We start from the raw sequence: 19,783 nt of genomic DNA on the forward strand, positions 1-19,783 counted from the left end.
CATTAGGAAACACAGCCTATTGTGACACAGATCTCCTAACGTGGATAGAGATTGGATTTCCTGAATGCAATCTCAATGCATCCATGGGGTTGCCACTTAAAATCGGATTGCCCCAACAGCCCTTTAATGCAAAGTCTGAACAGGTCCTTTAACAACACACTGCTGACCCTGCTCCCCAGCACATAGCTGCTGAAGTGTCGTATGTCTTCTTGAGCAGGCACTTTTTCAGACATTGCTACCTCTTCCTTTTCCTTGCACACCACCTGAAGCACTGTTGACATAACTGTCAATAGGAGAGGATGTGAATTTCCTTTTTGACAGTCTTTAGCCCTCAATTCAACTCAGTTTTAATTATATAGTGTCAATAACAATGCAAATTGTCCCAATCTGAAACCAGGCTTGAAATCCACAGAGCAAGCATGAAGGCGATGATGGCAAAAAAAACTCACTTTTGACAGAAGGAAACAGATACAGATAAAGAGTGAGAACCTAAAACAACCAGTGTTGTATTAGGTTCTTATAAATAACTCAAATCTTGTTGTTTTTGATTTAAAGAATCTGGGAACATCTACAGAGTTTTAGGAGTTTTGGTTGTGAGACAGTCTTAGAGAAGTGGCAGAGAAGTGTACAAGACTTGGGACTTGTACAAGACTTGTCCTGGGCTGAACTCTGGGTTCTCATGGGTTCCAGGGTTAATAATGTCAGCCATATACCAAATTATGAGAGCTGCACCAGCCAAAGTGGGAAGGATGCTGTCTCTCCTAATCAGACCAGGCTTTTCCCAGAAAGCATTCCAATTATCATTGCGGGCTAGGTCGTATGCTAGAAACCACCAAGATAACCAGCAATGGAATGATGTTGTGACTAAACATGTCATCATTGGTCAAATTGGGCAGGGGGCCAGAGAAAGCTACAGAGTCCGACATGCTTTTGACAGACTTAAACAGTGATTACACATTAAGTTTAGTGACATCTGATTGGTGTAACCAGGTACTTCTGGAATATGTCCATGGTCACTGGACTCTCCCGCCATTCTTTATAATAAATGATTAATTAATAAATAAATAAATCTTTAATGAAATAAAAAAAAGATTTCTACAGTGAAAGGAGTTGAGAAAATGTATTATAAAACCACTTCAACCCAACAACAACAAAATATCTTTCTGTGTATCACGGCCTGTGTGGATCCATTGTTGTTTTCAGTCTCCATGCCAAACTACAATAGGCCAGTTGGGCTAATTGTTTTTCAGATTATTCCAATCTTGGCAATTTGTATATTGCATGAACAGCCCTATCACTGTCTTTCCAACAGACTCCTCTGTTCCTTTTCCTCCATTTCTCCCACCCCCGCACTGACCACATCTACTAAACTCACTCCACAAGCATGCAGAGTGGAGAGTGTCAGAGTTGGGCTCTGCCCCACCCCTGCACTGGGTCCAGCTCCAGGACTGGACCGCCTGCTTGCACGCACACACTTTAGCATAATTCTGATCAGACCAGCCTTCAAATGTAGTTGCCCATGCTTCAGCCACCTACCAAGCCCAAAAGAAAAGTAAGGCAAAAGTTTGAAAGGCACAGGGCAAGTCGTGCTACAATTGTTTTCTAAGCGACAAAGAATTTGGATCTGAACTGAGCTAATGTTTTCAAGATGACTTTGCCTGTTTGAAGGAAGTCCCCCCCCAACTTTAGTAGCCATGTCGATGTTTTATTGTGAGGATGTTGGTGCTGGGTTAGTCAGCAGCCCTTCGGGGTAACGTGTGCAGTCTTTCTGTCATGCAGTATATTGTATTTGGGGCTCTTGCTGTGTACTGTTGCCCAGTCTAGTCTAGTCTCTGTGTTACTGGAGTGTGTCAAAACTTAGCTGGGACTTTTTTCTTTCTTTCTTTCTTTCTTTTTTTTTTTTGATGTGGAAAGTCTTGCAGGTTTATTTTTTAAGGATCGGCATTGAGGAAATTTTGAGGACAGAGACACTGAAGTGGGAGTGAAACCCTCATTCCAACAGTTGTATTAATATATTTTATTTGGTAAGTCAATATTTAAATGTATATTTCTTAATTATTTTTAGTCTTAATTCTCTATTCCCTGCTTTTAGAGTGAATTTCTTATATTCGTCCATTGTAAAGGAGACTGATTATTGAATTTCTGAATAAAAAAAAAGACTCTTAATCATACAAATCAATAACTACCTGACTGATTTTTAAGCAGTTTATGGGATAAGAAAATATTTTTATTTCACCTTTAATCACCTAATCAAGCACTGTGTGTGTGTGTGAAAATGACAGAAGGGGTTAAAATTGTTCAAGATATTTTTAAGAACCTGGTTGCCACACAGATATGCCTACTTACAACCTCAACCGTCTTGTTTTCTCTGACTTTTTTCTGTGATAGATGATGTGCTAAAAACTGGTGTGGATGTTCTTCCATTCCTTGGCATTTTGCTGTGGAGAGCATGCAGCTGATGCAGTCAAACCTGCAATTTTGTCTCTGTCTCCATTCTTGACTTGTCACCATCACTCTCATCTCTCTTTGTATAGTGTCCTTGTCTAGACAACACATCCATTGGTCCATTCAGACTAGGCTGACATCTCCAAATAGAACAGTGAGGCGAAGCCTGATGGTTAAATACCCCTGAATGTGTGTGTGTGCATATGTGTTCGTGTGTGCATGCGTGTGCTCATGAATGTACATGCCAAGTCTACTCAGGGTTTTAAGGTAGATTTGAATTGCTGTTGTTGCTAGGTAGCACACTGGCCAAATGTGCCTGCCCACTCTTGTTGTAATATCCTCCTTGCCTCAAGCGCTGTTTCCCTTCCATTCCCATGACAACAAGGCCGGCTGCACCTCCTGGCCTGCTGCTGACTCTGTAAGATTCACAGAGGCGTCTGCCTCTACCCACGTAACTGTGTGTACATGCATGTGTACCCCTGCACCCACACTGTATAGATATAATAGCATTAATTAACTTTTTTGTTTCGGGACTTGTTTACTGAACCATCCCACCCAGTTACCTATCGGTGTCAGGGTGAGATATTTAGATTTAAGAGAGAGAAGTGGGGTTCCCTGACCCCATTGTTCACTTCTCCTTTAATTCGCCATTAGGGTTAATCTCCATTGCTGTTGCAATCGGCACCGATCAGGAGGTGCAGGAATCGACTATCTCAAGAGCATGAAGTGCACTTCTGACACTTAAGAACCATGGAAATAAATTCACAAGTTGAATAAAAATACATACAGCCAGAGCAAATAGATAACTTTTACAAGGTGCTGCGGCTTAGTAGTGGTAGATGATAGGCTCCCTATAGGTAATATGCTGCTAAATAAACAGCAACGGTGAGTTCAGTACCGGTGCTGTCATGCTTTTGCCACTTTTCCACCACTTTTTCTGACTGTGATTTCTTCCTGACATCTTGAATTTATTATTTATTTATTTATTTATTTATTAACAATGGGAGAGAGGACATCAGAATAACACAGTACAAATGAGTATAGCTCATGTTGTTAGTTTCAACAGTAGTATGGCAGTACTTTCAAAGAAGCAGAAGGAGCTGAGAATGAAGATCAGGGAGGGAAAAGTCAGCTACCGGAGGAAGATGGAGGAGCAGTGGCAGAACATCAGGGGGGTGTGGGGAAGCCTGGAAACCATTTGGAGCTACAAAACACCACATGCATAGGTTGAGGGGCATCAGCAGTGGGTGAAGAAAAGATATAGAAGGTCTTTCCTTCCTGCTGCTGTTAGGCTCCACGATGAACATTCATAATATGTGCAATATTATTACTCCTCAAGGTTCAACACTCTCACCATTCACTACTTACTCTGTACTGTGTACAATACTTTTTGAGTCCACTATTTATTCCTGTTATTTTTTCCGCCGCTGTGTATGCTGTACTACTAATGCTAAACTACTAATTTCCCCATTGTGGGACAAATAAAGGTTTTCTAATTCTAAAACTGCAAAGGAAAGACATATATTTGTGCAGCATCATAAACAGTATATTTTTCAGCATGCAGCAAATAGCAGCCATGATACTGAGGGAGGGGTTATTTATTGTGACTGACAGGCTGTAGAGTCAGCAAACCACCAATGTGACAGAGGTGAAGTCCACTGCAGTATAATTCAGTATCTACTCCAGTTCAGATTAGCTCTGCTCCTAGTGCTGATTTTATGGCCAAGCTGGACCGAGGAAGCTCTGATCTTGTTGTGTTGAAGGGCTTCTGACACATGATCCTATCATACTTTAATTAGTTATCCTTTTCTCTTAACCACTGCTTAAACTTTCAAAATGTCCTTTATGCCGTATCTAGACAGCACCGTTTTTATGTACTGTTCTTTATTTCATTCTAGCAGACTCCTTTGTTGGTGTTTAAGAGGGGCTTCTCTGTCCTTCTCTGTCACTCTCTCCGTTGCTCTCTCGGAGGTAATGCTGTTAATAATGCAGGGGGATTGGTTGACTTATGTGAACAAGAGGCATCCCAGAATGCTTGGGTACCAGATGTTGAGAGGCAGGCGACGAAAGCTGTGCCATACAAGAACTCTAGGTCTGGGTAATGGAATTGGATGTGTTAACCAAAGAAGTGGTGAGCAGGTTAGCCAACCACCACAGTGGTGCCAGGAGGTACTTGCCAAATAGAAAGAAGTGAAACGGAGTGTGAAAAGCAGGAAAGGGAAGAAAGCAATGTCACCAGGCTAGTACACAATGCATCCTATCAAAATGCTGTAGATGCTGCTTTAACAACTATATTGACATGATTGTTAGGTCTGGCTCAGGTGACCCCATCCTTCTTGTGAGAGTCCTTGGCCTGGATTCGTGTGTTTCTGATCTGTGGTACTGCATACTGCTTATCTGTGTATCCTGACATCATCAACCTGCCCGGTGTTCATTTGAACCTGAATACTATGCATAATGTTGTGCATATTTTGGTAAATGGTCTTGTTTTTATATAGCACCTTTCTACGTATATATACTCAAAGCGAGTAATATGAAGTCTGTGTCTATCCCCTCTTTATTCATGTACCATGCTTCAGCTACCGTGTTTTATGATGCATTTTTACTGTATTCAGATGTATGTATGAATTCATCTTGTTCTTCCTGTTGTTCTCTTCTCTTCCTCCTCTCGCTTCTTTTCTGTCCTTTCTCTTTCTTCTGTTTTTTGGTCTCTACCTGGCCGACCTTAAGCAGATGGGTAGCTCCATATGAGCTATGATCTGCCCAAGGTTTCTTCCTGTTAAAAGGTGTCACTGTCACATTTGAGCTTGCTTTGGGAGCCATGGACTCTGGGTTCTGTAAAGCATATTGAGACAATCTGAACTGTTACTGGTGCTCTATACTGTAAATGAAATTCAAACAGAAACTGAAATAGTTTGGGATTATGGGGGATTTCCAGGTGTCTGGGGTTGTGGTGCAAAGTGAGATGAAGGTTTAAAATGAGGGTTTATATGACATGTGCGTAAGTGTGAGGCTATGTATACTCTAGCATGAGCCAAAGGCTATTAGGTGCAGCAGTAAGAGGCAGTGTTGATACCTGTTCGCTGCCTGGTTGATTAAGACGTCTACACAATTGTTTAGACACTCCCAGAAAAGGATCAGTTCATGTTTGGACTGATTCATGCATCAAGAAAATTCAATCTGAGCATTCCTTGTAAGACCAGCTCATCGTTTTTAATATTTCACTTTTTAAAAAACATAAAGTCTGCAACTATTTTGGTGTGCTAATCATATCATACAGCTATCAGAATGTGTAGTCCAGGAAGTAAATGTGCAAAGGTCTGGTATGTCAAAATTGAGGGGTTACAGCTCCTGTCAGTGAAGGGGAGGAGAGTCTCGCACTCTCCTCACACTCATCCCAGGACACCTATTAAATCTGACTGTATTGCAGATTCTTTCTTTTTACATCTGCATTGAAGTCTAATTCAGTTTTCTTGGTCATACTCATGGTCACAGTGTCCATGCTCTTCTTTTTCTAACCTATGTTTTCTCTCATTACCTTTGTCCCTGGGGTAATGCAGGCAGTGGATTGATGGGCAATTCCTCCACCTCCTTCATGGGGACCTTCCTGGCCAGTAGTTTGGGCACTCCCCCTTCCCACCCGTCTCACCCCTCCCGGCCGCCCTCCTCGCCCTCTTCACCCTCCTTCCGAGGTGGACCCCACTCCAGTGCCTCTCAAATCTGGTTTCCCCATTCTCATGAAGGTACCTCAAATCACACATGTACACACCCACTCACCCACAGCCTCAACCTCACTCATTTAAGCGTGTCAGCTGGATAAACTATTATTCATGTCTTAGCTGATGTGGGGACAGAGCTTTGAAGGATAATACTCTGTATTTTAGGTTTGGGTGGGCTGGGTTCCTGACCTTTTATATGCATCAAAATATGCCCAGCGTTTAATAGAAGGGAGCATTGTATCATGGTTTGTGGATACAGACACAGGGTCAAAAGTTCAGACAAGGAATCTTGAAGTATTCAATTCATGTCAGCAAGAATACTACTCAAAGTTCTTTGAAGCAACAGCAGTGAATGTGGGCTAGTAAAAAGTTGCAGTCATTGCCGAGCTCTCAGCTGGTGTTTCCATCAAAGTTCAATATGGTGGTTCCCACCAAACATTTGCCATTTCAAAATGCTTACTTCACAGATACACATACAGGCAGCCACACACACTTGCACATTATCACTGTCCCAGGAGGACAAATTAATAGAGGACATATCCACTCTCAGCTGTCCTGTAAATTCATTTAATTCACTTTGCCACACAATGCTATGTAGTACAGTGCACGATTTGAAGTTCATGCACTCTTTCATCCCTTATGTATTTATCTATTTATTTTCTAGAAAGGTCCAGCTGTGATCTTCACAGCATATGCTGTAGTTTAAGGACAGTGCACACAAGAGAAGGAAAATGAAACATTAAATAAGTGCAAAAACAACAAATTAAAGACAACAGTAGTTCTACAAATGTGGACTACTGGGAGCAGGCTTGGTTGTACAGTCCTACAGCAGCAGGAAGGACCTGTGGTTACACTCCTTCACATACTGGCGCTACCCAGTGGTGTTATATAGAGGGGGTGTGACTTGTTTTCCATCAGCGATGACAGCTTTGCTTCTATCCTCCGATCACCCACCAGCACCACAGGCTCTAGAGAGCAGCCCTTCTTCACCATTTTGTTCAGTCTCTTTTTCTGCAGCGGAGATGCTGCTGCTCCAGCAGACCACTCCATACTAGATCGCTGATGCGAAAACAGACTCATAGAAGTCCTCAGTAGTGCTGCCTGCATTACCTAAGAGGCTGCTCTGGCCTTTTTTATAAGGTGCCCTTGCAGGGTCAGCCAGTCCAGTTTTTTGTTAAGGTGAACAGCCAGGTACTTATAAGAATCCTCTATTTTTATGTCCATTCCCTGGATGGTCACCGGTGTGTGTGGTGTGTGTTTGTCTCTGCGGAAATTCATCACCAGCTCCTTGGTTTTACCAAACTTCAGCTGGAGGCAGTTTTCCAGGCATCAGCCTGCAAAGTCTTCATGATGCACTAGAGTTTGTTCAAGGTCCTTGTCTCCACCGATGTCAGGGACTCCAGCTCTGCCTGTATCGCAGAGCCCAGCTTATGTATCAGTTAGTCCAGCCACAAGGTGTCCTTTTTCTTATGCTTCCTGCCCAGCACACCACAGTGTAGACATTACTCACAATGAAAGTCCGATAGAACAAGTCCAGTATACTGATTGTAAGCTGACCAGTCTTGTTTGTGATCCAGCCGAATAGCCAGGTACTTATAGGCCTGTACCACCTCTACACACGATATGATATATGACATTACTGTTGTGTAATTGAAGTCCAAGGTGTACAGATCACTGGTTGGAGCAGGTGGAGGTGGAGCAGGTCACACTGGGTGTGAAAGGTAGTGGTTGCAGCAGAAGAGGCACTGTTGGGCAGACAGGCAGATGACTGATCAAATTGGTTGAAGAAGATAGTCAGATCATTTACCCACTTCTGGTCCTCCTCAGGTTACTGGTTGTTTCTCCTCCTCAGCTCCCTCTGCACAGTCTTCAGGTTGTCCTTGTTTCCTAACTTGAAGGCCCACCTCTTTTCCTCCCAGCTAAGTCCTCAGCTCCGCCCACTTTGCTCTCATGGCCTAGGCACCAATGGCCATGTCCACCAATCAGTGGACAGCTGCTACAGTGGCAACAATAAGTCCAGAATACACAGAAGAATAGACCCAAATGAGATCTCAGTTCCAACAACAACTCAGTCAGAAACATTTCTCTCACAGCATTATCATCTCTTTTACTTTATAATTTCAAGGTTTCATTGTCAAATCCATTTCTTATTGTGGAAAAGTATAATAATATTAATAAGAGTGATGATAAAAATGCCAGCCTAATAAAAGTAATGGAGGTGATTATGACTGGGATTATTGCTCCATTGGCAGTGAAGGCCATTATCTCTATTGCAGTTTAATTGCATATAACACACTAAGAGCATGATTGAATTCAGACTGTTCATCAACCCCATTCAGCTGTTTCCTCCTCAAGATAATTGCATATTGTGTTTTTTTTTTCCTGCTTTGCATAAAAAGCAATTCAAATGAGCGGCTAAATTATCCAGACTCTTGCTTCTTCTCTCCAGGTGTCAAAGAAACTCACCAGACGCAGAGCATGAATATACTGTGTGTCAGTGCATTAGTGTCTCACTTGTAATTTCAAAGTTATGCGCTGCATGATAGTTTTTTTTTCCTTTAACTGAATGTGTTTTATATGTGACTGCTTCCTCACAAATCAAAGCATATCAGTTTAGATTTTTATTCTTAACACATTTTGCATTTCTGCCCCAGTCATTGTGCAGAATGACAGACAGAATCTAATACATAAGACCAAATTTGTGACAGCAACCCTTAGCACTTAACATTGATGGTATGGATCAAATGGATCAAAATAATATTTCATGAAAAAGTCTTGAGCTGAATTTCTGATTTTGAGATAATGAGCAGTAAATTCTGAAAGCACAACTATTCAGTTTAGACTTTGACTTTATTGAGCCACAAGAGAAACTGCTTGAACATAAAAAAATAAAATAAACACTAGTTGCGGTTTCAAGAGTGATAGTTACAACAAAATAAAATAATGAAATAAATAAAATGGTATAATCAAAAATTGTACGAAATTTGCATATGTACAAATCTACAAGGGACAGAAGTAGAAGTAAATATACACTATATGGATAGAGTATCATTAACATGAATAACATGGAGTTGTCTGTTACAGAAAGGTGCACAAAAACTGTACAAATGGATTGAGAACGGTATGAATGAAGTCCTACAGTGTTCAGTGTGGGAGAAGAGCTGGATGACTCAGTTGGAGAATGAGCTCCACTGTCCCTTTATAGTCCGGTGAAGTGGGTGTGAAGGATTGTTATAGGGACTTTTATTATTTTTATTTTATTGTTTATCTCCAACCCTTAGTTTATTAGGGAGCCACACAAAACTAGAAAGCACTCCCACGCTTTCAAGGCAACATGTAAAATTGTAGCACAAATGAGTGAGGCAATACTTGGCTAATGCGGAGTGCATCGGTGAGCATTGTGTTCAAAAAATGATAACGATAGTGAGAGTGGAGTGTCGGTATATGAAATTGGGTGAAAGAAGATGGGGAGGAAATGTAAAACAAACTACTTGTTGTTTGGAAAGTGGAAATATTTAAAACATAAACGGACCAAATAAACCTGCAGGCTCCTTACAGGCCTGTCAGTGGACTGCAATCTATATGACACTGAAAAAAACAAAAAAACAAAAAAAAAAAACGTCCAACCTCATATCTGTGTCCACACATATACACTCATGCATACACATGCACATTTGCCTGCACACTGTAATTCCTTGCCTAATTCTGTATTTGATATCTTGTATGTGCTTCTCTGAGTGGTTGCTGGCTTTTCCTTTTGTAGAATTTAAGCTGCCCCCCACACACACACTCACACAAACATTTCCTCCTCTATACCTGTTTTTTTCTCTGCATTCCTTCCTTTCAATTAGTCAAACCTGAATAGATCCACCACAGTACTGCCCCTCCTTCGTCAAACATCTTCCGTCCCCTCTCGTTTTCTCTTCCCTCTCTGTGTTGATGGTTCTTTCTCTTTTTCTCAATTAGCGAACCTGAAAGGCAGTTCAGGCGCCTTCTCCTGTCCTCTTGGTCTGCCTATGCAATGCTGTTGTCTGTCCCTCTATCTCTTTTGCAGATTGGATTTATGCTCAAGAGAAACACTTTCCTCTGCCTGTATTTCGGCAGACTTGATTCTAATCTGGACCTAGACATTGCTTTAGGCCCTCCTTGTTGGTTCGATTGTCTCAACTGTGAGAAATACCTTCAGAACATTTGTAAACCTTGTCTGGTCTATCTGCCTCTCATCCCTGCTCTAATCAAGGAAAGGAGGGCATATGCTCTCAACCCCCCTCTGTCATTTACTTGCTGATACTGAGTTGTTTATTTATGTGTGTGGAAGTAGTGAGAGAGCAAGTCTGCTGTGCAGTGAGGAGGCTGCACCAATCCCCTATTCACTTTGCCTGCAGCAGCAGAAGCAACAGAAGCAGCAGCTTCCCTTAGCCAGATTAATGGCTGAATGGTCTCTGCCGTGTCCAGACATCCCCCTCTTGTCGAAACTGAGCCGGCTGGCATTATCGGGCACAGCCAGACCACACTGTGAAAAGGGATTATGCCATCAATCGTCACACTCGCAAACAACATGCTGCCACTGAAAACAAGCCATCCCCCAGCCTGGATGAGGACTGTCGAACAGCTCTATTTTTCCTCTCTCTCAAAATCAGAGAAAAAAGTCTTACTTGAACCAAAAGATCCACCCCTCCTCCCTTCGTAGTTGAACTGGAATGAATATGTGCATCGTGTAAGCAAAGAAAGAAAAAGTGGTATGCTTGTGTTTGTGCACATATGCTTGTGTTATGGAGGTTAGAAATTTAGGAAAAAAAAATACAACAGCGTGTGTAATTATCACCCCATAGCCCTCCTCAGAAAGCAGCACCTCCTGTGTTATTGCAGCACTGTTTACCCTTTCTGTGCATTTCATTAATAAAGATGGGAGGTCGCACTGAGACGGAGTCATTAAATCCGCCACAACACTCCTCCCTCCCAGAGCTGGCTAACAGCACCAGCCACATTGTTCCATCAGCAGAAAAGTCATTCAACACCCTGAGTTGCTGTAAAAACAGTGGTGCTTTACATGCACACAAGGCCGAATGAACTGCCTGTGAGCTTAACAACACAACATTTTTCTTTCATTTAGCTTGTATAAAAACCTCATGTGCCTCTCCATCTACTGCTCCTTCATCCTTCACTCCACATGTGAATTGGTGTCAAACAGGTGACAGATTGTCAGACAGGTGCAAAAGCAGAGAAAAGGAGATGTGAAACACCTTTATGTGTCCCTATGTAAAAAAACATTACAGAAAATGGTCAGTAGAGAACATTCAATGTACTTCCATCCACTGCAGCTTCAAATAGATATTTATATTGTATTACCTTATTTTTGTATTTTGTTTTTTTTTGTATTTTTAAATATTTCTTACAGTTGTTCTAAATTATTTAATGTACAGAGATATTCAGATATGCATAACCATCGTTGCTGTGTATAGATGTTGTCATTATCCAATTGTAGTGGAAATGGGTTGTCACTGATCCTCTTTCATGCTAGTATTGCGATGGGCTTTCATCTCAATCCATTTTTACTCCACGATAAACATTGTGTTTTCCAGTGTTCCATTGCAAAATTTGCAAAAGCTTTATTTGGTTGTGATGTCAGTATCCTCCAGGTTTGATGTAATAAGTTAGTTTGTATAGTTTTACAGCCCCAACATCCTAATATCCCTCTTTTATAAACAAAAGCTTTGGTTGCATTCTACATTCAGGCTAAAAAGTTATTGTGAGAGGTACAACTAGTTCTTATGTCCATGTGAGAACCACTAGCTCCACCTGACCTTAAGTATTACAGTGACTGGTGTACTTTGCTTCACATTATCTTCTATTCATTTTAAGCAGGTCCAGGGTATCCCCGATTCTCAGGGAGTCTGGCCCATACGTTCCTTCCAATGAGCCACTTGGATCACCATGCCAACAGTGGAGTTCTCTATGGGCAGCACCGCTTCTATGACACTCAAAAAGGTGAGATTGAGACTGAAGTAAGACACTTAAATTCAATTTAATAAACAATGTAGTTACAGTATTAACACTATTGTCACCAGTCCTGAGTGAAATAGACTTTTTCAGTCTTGACTAATCTGTTTATCTTCACTTTCCTTTCTCTTTTAGAGAATTTCTATCTTCGGGGTCTCCCGTCCCAGCCACCACTCATCTCTGCTAACCATAGTCTGCCAACAATGTCCAGGGCCAGTTCAGGACACCCTCAGGGGTCCTGCAGCAGAAACAGAGATCCAGGTTTAGGGACAGGTATACAAAAGACTCTTAAAGAGGCATCTGCAGAGAGAGGAGTGATACCTGTGAAGGACAAGGAGAGGTCCACTAGCAAACAAGAGGCTAAGGAGAGACAACAACAACAGCACCACCACAGTCACCAGCCACCACAGTCCACACACCACCACCATTCCCACACCCATCAACAGCACCCGCACTATCCACAGCACCCACTACCCCTGGAGGAGGTCAATAGCCGAGCTCTGGAGAGGCATAAGGCATCACTTACAATGGAATACAGCAAGGAGCAACCTCAGGGTATGGCCAAGCCACTCAGTGCCTGCTTGCACAATGGGAAGATGCAAAATGGAGATGGAGGAACTGGAGCCAAGACTTCTATGTCTAGCTGTGGAGGCGAGGGCTCAGCCCTTCGAGTTATGGGGGGTGGGGGGAGCAGCCAGGGTAGACAAATGGGGTCTAGTGGCAGTAGCCGCTGCACGAAAGAAGGGGTAACTGGAGAGATGAGGATTAGTGAACAACCTTCAGACTGCATAGAAAAGGGTCAGAGAACATTTCACCACTCTCTGCCCTATTCTGTGCCCCCACCTTTACATATGGGTTCTGCTGCAGGAGGGGCACACCCCCATACACATTCTCGTTCCCATCCCCATACACATCCTCACGCAGGGGGCTTCCACTGCCTTCAGCTCCATCCAAGCCACCCACAACATCCACATCATTCCCACCATTCGCACCATCATCCAGACTTTTTTTGCCCACCTGCAGCCAACCCTGTCTCACATGAGAGGGGCCCAGTTAATATGGGGCGGGAACCTAAAGTCACTGGGACAACATTTGTGCCATCTGTGGCAGATTTAGGGGACAAATCTAGTGGGTCATTCCAGCTTAGTAACATAGACTGCCAGGGTGTGGCTAGTGGAGGACTGCTTAGCAATGCCAAAGAAAAGGCATTGGAAAAGAATGGTGGTGGTGGTGGGCACCAGAGTAGTTGGCACAGAAAACAGCCACAACAGCAACAGGAGCACCCATACAGAAAGATAGATAAAGCTCCAGACTGGATGCAGGCCCACCACCCACATCTTCAACCCTCACAACTTAATCCACTTCCCCAACAACAACAGCCTCCACATTCCCAACAGCAACACCAGGTTGTACGATCACGGAGTGTTGAGTGTATCAACAGTGGTATGGACATAGATGTGTTCAGACCCTCGGTGCCCCAGGGCCCCAAGGCTGGTCACTCTATCCCTCATTCTGTTAACACTTCTCCTTACAGAGACTGTTCCCATACAGGACCCACACCAAATTCCTCCCCACTTGGAAATAAAAACATGGGGCAACACAGTGGGACTGGAGCGAACCATGGTCCCACAGGTAGCTGCTCTTTACAGAGAGATGGCCAAAAGGTAGCCAGGATTTGCCACCAACAGCATAGCCACCCTGGCACAGATGCTCAGTCTTCAGCTGAGTTGAATCGAGTGAACAGTCAAGAGCTTAAAAGAAAGATGGACATGTCTCCTTATGGGTACACCAACAGCAGTGGGCAGCACCACCACCACCAGCCCCCACTGCCATCTTGGGCAATGAGGCCTCCCCATCACATATCGCAACCTGAGGAGGAGCAGAGAAAGTCCTACATGGAGTTAGGGACTACTGGTGGGCAACACTCTGACCAGCAGCAGCAACCACAGCAGCAGCAGCAGCAGCAGCAGCAGCAACAGCAGCAGCAAGGAATGAGCCTTCCTCCCCCACAACCCCCCTCTATTCCTCCCCTCAGTCAGCAACAGCAGCAGCCACAACAAAAACCTGATCCCCAGGCTCCAACTCAGGGTGAGAGCAGTGCAATGAAAAGCTTGCTAAAGTACAGTAACCAGCAACAACCACTGCTACTTTCCCAGAAGAGCCCCTTTGGGGGTCTGGGAAGCCTCAAATCAGGCCCATCAGGGGGGAGTTGTGTCCTGCAGGCCGCCAAACAGACTCTACCTTCCAGGAAGGGCCCAGCAAATGACGGTGAGCGCCTTGAATACAGTGGGCGCAGCCGGGATATGGGGGAAGCGGGTCATGGGGAAAGCGAGGTGCGGCAGCTGCCAGTGGGAATTGCAGTGGCAGTGGCTAGACAAAGGGAGCCACTTTGTCGTTCAGCAGACAGTCATCTCAACAGCCGGCAGGGAAGGGTTCATCCTTCTGTGAAAGGTAATTAAACTAGGTCACTCAGTGTGTTTACATACACAGCTTAATCGAGCTATGCTCAAAATTCGACTTTCTGACTACAGTCCTTGTCCCAGTTTACATGCAGCAGAGAAAATCGAATAACTGATGGAAACATGTCCATGTCCGTCATATTCATTGATACACAGGACGAGATGTTACAATCCCTCGTGTCATGATCTGAAGCAAAACTACTTGAGAAGCCTAGTCCAACTTGAGAACCGACAAGCAGACCAGTGGTCAGCTACTAAGTAGCCTAGCAAGCAGCAGTAGGTAATAGAGATGCTGGGAATGCGACTACACTCCAACCAAACATCTCTTCTTTCTGCCTATATCAGAAATGAGATACAATTAGCCTAGTCACGGAAATAAAACACCTAATAATATACTGTATATTACATATAATAAAGAAGAGTCGTTCATGCGGCATTTCAAACAACAACCATAGGGACAATAGTACATTTTTTAATCTGTAATGTTCGCGCTACTTCTGGTACAGATAAGATGCGCGCTATCCCTCAGACGGTTCTTCGAGCGGCTCCGTTTACCTTTTTGTTTTTGTTCTGGGGTCACATGCCAGCACAGTGGTTGTAGAGCATGGGCACACGCATTATCCGATTGAAAACTGCAGTTACCGTATACATGCCGGAGAACATCGAATTTCAATGGCATTGTCTGGATGTCTCAATCACATAATGAGGTCGCCGATTTTAATCAGAGTAACGTGTTTACATGCACTTAAGTTCTCCTGTTATGGTCCGATTAAGGCAATAATTTGTTTTTTTCACGTGCATGTAAACACACTGACTGCACCATGAGAAAAAAGATCTTTGTTAGCTGTGAAAAAATATGTCATCACACAGGAGTTATAGAAACAATTAACCATTGTCCATATATATTTTTTTCTACTATGATATGTCATTTATGGTGATTACACACAAACTGAAAAAACTAAACAATAAAGTTGTGATAGAGTTTTTGAGAGACTAGACACAGAAAAAAATTATTTGACTTTTCTGTCTCCCAGGGGTGGCCCGCTCCATGTATCCCACAGATCCCACGATTGAAGAAGAGAGGAAGAGGTTGAGTGATGAACAAATAGGTCTCAACTGTTTGGACAGAGAGAGAGATGCATATATCAGGTGGGCAAATGTAAAGCTGTGGTTACATTTGAATCTGAACTGTCAGAATCATCAGCCCACTATTTGTGCCATTTGTGTTTCTTGATCGATGGCCTTTCCTGATGACAGGGATAACAAAGACAGGGTGGAGTTTGCAAGGATCCACCCCTCCAACAGCTGTCATGGAGACCTCGCCTCTCATCTCGTAGTCCCAGGTGGGACTTCCCTACAGTCTGGCCAGTTAGGAGATCCTGCTGCACATTCGGCTCATCATCATTGGATGCCAAGGACTGGAAGCCCATCCCTCTGGATGACAGGACACTCGTATGGTAAGACAAATTCTATAAATAGTTTTGGAGATTTACACACTAAATTTTTTTTTTTTATTTTTTTTAGTGGTGCAACTCTAATGCTGTCCAAGCTTGCAACTTAAGAATGTTTTTAGTAGTTCCCCAACAGTTTCAGATATTTTTTGACAAATAATTGTTTATCAGCATGTTTCTAGTTGTTTTATTTAACTAGAATATTTTGGGTCTGCAATCTTTCTATAAAGCAGGTATAGGTCATTCAACCATACACCAGAATCTGCCCCCAGGTTTCTCTGCAGCCATGCCAGGCCCACTGCAGCCTGTCCTGCCTCTACCTCAGGACCCCTCTGCCCAGCTAGTGGTCCTGCCCTCTGAACCTCCCACTCACCCTGCAACCCACCACCTGGGTATGCCATAACCTTGCTTTCTCCTCTGTTAAACCAAGTGTATTAATAAAACCCATACACATGTACAACTGCACATATCCAAATCCCCATAATTTAGAAGAAAAAAAACAACAACAAAAGAAACATGTTCTGCCTGAAACATGAATGCAATGTTATTTCATTGCATGGGGGCTAGCATTAAAAAACACTGGTAATCACAGTTATCTTAGGAAGACAAACATCTGTTTCATAGGTTTGTTCACAGACAGACACATATCAAACCACAAACACATCATAGTCCAAAATTTTCAAGCATGCCAGCATCTTAGGCCAGGAGTAAGTCAGTCACTAAATACAAAGCTAAAGTTTGGTCCATATATTTTTGGACACAGGCAATTTTTGTTATTTGCTGAAAATGCAATACTCAGATTCATTTGTAGGAAATTTTGGTAGGATTGTAGTTCTTTAAAAATTTTAAGGGAACATAGTAATTGGGAGTTGATTATGCTCTGGCAAAGATCTGCCTGTCAAAGGTAGACTTTATGCACTCATAGACAGCGTGCTATATAAACAGCATGAAGTTGAATTCATGTAATGAAAACCAAACCTTTTGACACTGATATGAATTGTTTGTGAAGAAAAAACTGTATCAGAATTACACAAAACTATTCAGAAGACATGATGCGAAGGATAAGTGTCAAACATGGTGGAGGCATTGTGATGGCATAGAGATTCAAAGGTTCCACTGGTGCTGGGGCACTAGTATGACTACTGTGATAGAGGCAGCTGAATGAAGTGAATGGGGTTATATTGATTCAGATTCAGCTAAATTAAAAAAAGTTGTACAAAGCAATAACAGTCCTTCACAGTGCAGATGAACAATGTCCCAGAACACAACACAATGCCCAGGAGTTTTCAAGGTAATGAAGTTCAATATTCTGCAAAGGGCAAGTCAGTCACCTGACCTTAACCATTCATTTCACTAGCGTATACAAAAATAAAGGCAGACAGACCAAAAACAAACAATAACTGAAGAAAGAGCTGAAGAACTAGAGTTAAGTCCTGGCAACCCATTCTTTGGGGTTGTTCAAGGGTTCCAAACATCCAAATATTATACAAATTATACAAACCTACTGTAACTTAATTTCTACCACAGCAGTGGGAGAAGAAGTGTTAGAATGAGGGAAAGATCCCTTCATATGTTCAGTAAGGATATTGAGTTTTTCATGGTAGGTTTTTGTCTGTGCTCTGTAGGAGTTGTCTGTGGAGAAGGGAAATGTATCCACAAAAACTTTCCCACAGGAAACATTTGCATGTCCAATTTCATGGGTCTACATTCTTGACGTGTTTCACTAAAGAGACTGAAAGATTAAGTTAACTTTAGTTATGAGTTAACATGACATTGACTGAGACTATGGGATAGGGTTAGGTTCAGGGTTATAGAAAAGGCCAATTATTACCCAGAATAGTTAGTTTTATTACCTGCATGTGCATTGTCAGTTAAACAGACATCTTTCTGTTTAGAGCAGCAGTGCGTGGTTGCTGTTACCTGGGGATATCTTGCTTTTTGATAGGATAGATGTTCCAAAATGGTGTGACTGCTTTAACGGTTGTGAGGTATATGGTAAATATAGAGAAAACTATTTTTCTCTGTTAACTATACAGTCTAGTGTGTCATATTATTGCTGATGTACAACACTGAATGTATGTTATAAGGTTGCCCTTCCATTACATTCCTCCTCCCTTTTCTCATTAGATGTAATGGAGCAGCAAGGACTGTGGTCCCCTGTATACAGTGCCCGGGGCCCACCCTCCCATATGCAACATCCTGCTGTGTATTCACGGTCTCAGTTTCTACGGCAACAGGAGCTGTATGCTCTCCAGCAGCATCAGCAGCTTCATCAGCAGCACCAGAGTCACCAATCACAGCAACCACAACAACAGTCTCAAACTCAACAGCAGCAGCAGCAGCAGCAGCAGCAACAGCAGCAACAGCAGCAGCAGCAGCACCGACCTATACACAACATGACCATGAACTCTCAAGTCAATCACAATGCACAGGTGATTATGGAGTCTATCTATCTATCTATCTATCTATCTATCTATCTATCTATCTATCTATCTATCTATCTATCTATCTATCTATCTATCTATCTATCTATCTATCTATCTATCTATCTATCTATCTATCTATCTATCTATGTCACACAAAAAGCAACTGGTAGGAACTGGTAGGAAGGTTGCCCTATGGCTGATATGGAAATATTAAGATTTGTTCATTGAATGTAGATTTGAAGACATATTTTTAATGCCACAGATACAGAAGAGACCAGATGAGCCCTTGGTTGAACTGGAGGAACTCATTTTAGAAAGAAGAACATCAAAACCTGCCAAGGCCTATTCCTACAACCCACCACAGAGCACCAATCCACCCCCTACAGCCTGTGCTGCTCATTTGTCCCCTTGTTGCCAGTCCCCTTCACTGCGACAACATCCTAAAAGCACTCCTTCGACGCCCTGCCCTGCTCCAAGCCCTATTGCAGCAACGCCTCACTCACCTGCCATCAGTTCCCCACCTCAAAGGCTTAAAGGGATTGAATCCCAGGACAAGACAGTAGAAGTACAGTCTGCACAGGAATACCCACAGTCTCTGGAGCCTGGTAAGGAATCAAACTAAGATACCGAAATGAGTCTCAGTGTTTGCTTTTGTTGCACTGTGTGCAATGACTTAAGTATGAGCAATATTGATTATATCTGATGAATGCTTGTCAAAGAACATGGGGATAATAATCACAGCTACAGAATGAGGACAGAAAAGCAATTTTAGAATGCCAATTAATTATAATTTGTATTTATATTTTTCTGTTGGTGTTGAGGTAACATATTGATGCTTATGTTGCTAAGCATTTGATTGACTAAACCAGGGGTCGGCAACCTTCAACACTTAAAGAGCCATTTGGACCCGTTTCCCACAGACAAGAAAACACTGGGAGCCACAACACCCCTTTGACATCTAAAATGAAGATCACACTGCAAATATCATTTTCACATCTATGCTAGGCCCATAGCGTGTTGCATTTGTGAAATGAAAGAACTGCTACAGAGAAAACGAAATTGCATTATGCATACATAACGGGGATTTGTCCCTGGTTGGCTTACCTGGGGTGGAAAAGTTCAATAAATAGCAGGCTGGACCTGCCGGCGGGTGTCGCACGTCGGCAGTTGTGACGTATATTTTGAGCGACAAAAAAAATTAAATACATTTATTTTAAAACTGACACACTAAAATAAAAATACATTTGAATTAAATACTTGACAGCAGCTAGCAAATGTGCTGC

The 19,783-nt window shown here is 42.6% G+C and overlaps 1 protein-coding gene across 10 annotated transcripts in view; it reads left to right on the forward strand.

Moving 5' to 3' along the window:
- The window catches only part of LOC124997630 (BAH and coiled-coil domain-containing protein 1), a 60,306-nt gene that overhangs the window by 20,501 nt on the left and 20,022 nt on the right, over positions 1–19,783 (forward strand). For 4 of the 10 annotated variants that reach the window (XM_047571485.1, XM_047571490.1, XM_047571487.1 and 1 more), the window contains exons 3-10: positions 6,006–6,188; positions 12,027–12,152; positions 12,300–14,615; positions 15,658–15,772; positions 15,881–16,080; positions 16,305–16,466; positions 18,202–18,506; positions 18,763–19,105. In XM_047571485.1, coding sequence (XP_047427441.1) covers positions 6,006–6,188; positions 12,027–12,152; positions 12,300–14,615; positions 15,658–15,772; positions 15,881–16,080; positions 16,305–16,466; positions 18,202–18,506; positions 18,763–19,105 — 3,750 coding nt within the window. The remainder of the gene's footprint in view (positions 1–6,005; positions 6,189–12,026; positions 12,153–12,299; positions 14,616–15,657; positions 15,773–15,880; positions 16,081–16,304; positions 16,467–18,201; positions 18,507–18,762; positions 19,106–19,783) is intronic. The other 6 variants (XM_047571488.1, XM_047571493.1, XM_047571489.1 and 3 more) reach the window with 4 other exon arrangements.

The sequence above is a fragment of the Mugil cephalus genome, chromosome 20, assembly GCF_022458985.1.
Source record: "Mugil cephalus isolate CIBA_MC_2020 chromosome 20, CIBA_Mcephalus_1.1, whole genome shotgun sequence".
Lineage (NCBI taxonomy): Eukaryota > Metazoa > Chordata > Actinopteri > Mugiliformes > Mugilidae > Mugil > Mugil cephalus.